The 2182-nt window shown below is 41.4% G+C and overlaps 1 protein-coding gene across 1 annotated transcript in view; it reads left to right on the plus strand.

Annotated features, from left to right (window-relative positions):
• Positions 1–2182, plus strand: part of PSTPIP2 (proline-serine-threonine phosphatase interacting protein 2) — a 67210-nt gene that overhangs the window by 6270 nt on the left and 58758 nt on the right. Inside the window, exon 2 of the mRNA XM_007943857.1 lies at positions 611–711. Coding sequence (XP_007942048.1) covers positions 611–711 — 101 coding nt within the window. The remainder of the gene's footprint in view (positions 1–610; positions 712–2182) is intronic.

The raw sequence follows: 2182 nt of genomic DNA on the forward strand, positions 1-2182 counted from the left end.
TTGGCTCTCGTGGACTTGTTTTAATTGTCTTCTACCTCAAGTTAAACTCGCATATGAGCAGTTAATGGTCTGTTCCACAATCAGCTCCTGGCCTTGCTTTGGCTAAAGATATTGAACTTCTCCATTGCCTCTTGCTACAGATGTAGTCACTCTGCAGACAGAACCACATGATTCAAGCTGTCCTTAGGTAATAGTGACAGCTCTGACCTGAGTGCATTAGAAAGTTCAAAAAGTAAATTAGCATAGAGATTTAGCCTTGAAGGTATTCTGATACATGTATGCTAGGCTTATGAAAAATGTTTTTTTGTTGTTATAACTAATATGGTTTCATAAAATGGTTTCATAAAAAATAATAAATTTCTGCTGAAACATTGTATAAAAATTTTATAGACAGTCATTTTGGTGTCACTCCCTCAGATAGTGTCACTTGGTGTCATCTGTACTACCTCTCTATCCCCCTAGTGACATCAGTGGTGAGAAGGTAAAGTATTTCTGAGATGTCTCATTGACCAATTCCCATCTTCCTCCCCTTTGCTTCTGCTCCTCAGGCATCAGGGCTGCCTTCCACGCCCTTTCTTGTTGACTCAATGTTATCTTTTTGCATCTGCAGAACTCAGACATTCTCAGCACCATTGGTTATGACAGCATCATCCAACATCTCAACAATGGCCGCAAGAACTGCAAAGAGTTTGAAGACTTTTTAAAAGAAAGGTACCATGTTGTTTTGTTCTCTGAAGACTGGGGTGGGTGTGGTGGGGAGGTGGAGGGTGGGGGGGAATTCTCCCATTCAAACAAGGAGCAATTTTCCTTTTATTTTTAATGGTTCACAAGATCCCTCTGCTATTGCCTGTAGAACTGTACCCAAGAAGTAAATGATAGCCCTGCACTAATGTTTTTAGAAATCAGTTTGGGAGATAAGAGGTATGAATGACAAAGCAAACAAAATATATTAAAATACAAAGTGGTGTGGTCTGCCTAACAGTGAAAGGCCTCAGGGGAGAGAGGTTGGAGAGGATTGGCTAGAGAAGAAGGCACAGCTTTATGGAGGAGGAGACCGTTGAGGTAGCAGTTGTCGGAGAGTGAGGTGGATTTCATAGGGAAAGGAGTATCGAGTGAGCCAGGAGGTTGGAATGATGGAGGCAAATACTGAATTGGAGCCTACAGAGGGTAAAGAAGTGGTGAGAAATGTGGAGGGACAAATTTTGAGATGGTCCAGTGGGCAGTGGGACTGGGTGGTCTATGGGAAACTGGCATGGTTTGGAAGATTTTCTTTTTTGTAATGGATGAGATTTTTAAAAAAATCCTATATTGATGGAGATGCTCTGGTGGCATGGTGCCTAAGGCATTTGACTGCTAACCAGAAGGCTGGCAGTTCAAATCCACCAGCCACTCCTCAAAAGGAAGATTGGGCAATCTACTTCCGTAGTGATATTGCCTCGGAAACCCAAGGAGGGGTCGCTGTGAGTCGGAGATGACTCGACAGCACATAACAACAAAACAACATATTTGATGGGGTAAGTTAGTTTTATGGAAATCTTATTCATCCAGATACTCCATTTCTCAGTGATTGTGGATAAAGGAGTGTTGAGGGTTTTTTTTTTTTTTTTTTTTGACCAAAGATCAGGGCCCTTGCCATTACCTGCCTTAATTAACAGGTTCTCTAAGGCAGTGAATGAGTGACAAGTTCAGAACTTGGAGAGATCAGAATGGTTTCAAGAGAGTGTCTTTGTTTTCTTCTCAAGAGATTATTAGGTAATGATCAAACTTACCACACTGGTTGCCTAGCCCTCTGTAATGAGGCCTCTCTCTTTGAGCTGTTACAAAGGCCTGAGGGGACTGGAGCACTGCCCTGCTGTGAGTTTCAGGAGGGGTGGATAGACAGAGGAACAGCCATTATTCCTCATCTTTGAAAGGACCAACTCCCTCTTCTATACTCGAGAGGGTTGATGGTGAGTTCCTTTCTCTTAAAGGAGGTGGGCAATAGTGCTGATCAGCTTATTCTCCACAGGGTGCTGTCAAACATCTAGAATGGTCTAAACCTGAAACAAGTGTCCTCTCAATTATTTTCATAAACTTCTGGAGAAGAATCACTTAGGAGTAATTTTTCTTGTGGCAAATAAACAATTATTTTAAGTTCAGTTTCCATTTTTCTGTAAAATTCAAATAAAAATTATTTATTTGA

This window comes from Orycteropus afer, unplaced genomic scaffold, assembly GCF_000298275.1.
Source record: "Orycteropus afer afer isolate SDZICR_OR568_19922 unplaced genomic scaffold, OryAfe1.0 scaffold00113, whole genome shotgun sequence".
NCBI classification, from domain to species: Eukaryota; Metazoa; Chordata; class Mammalia; order Tubulidentata; family Orycteropodidae; genus Orycteropus; species Orycteropus afer.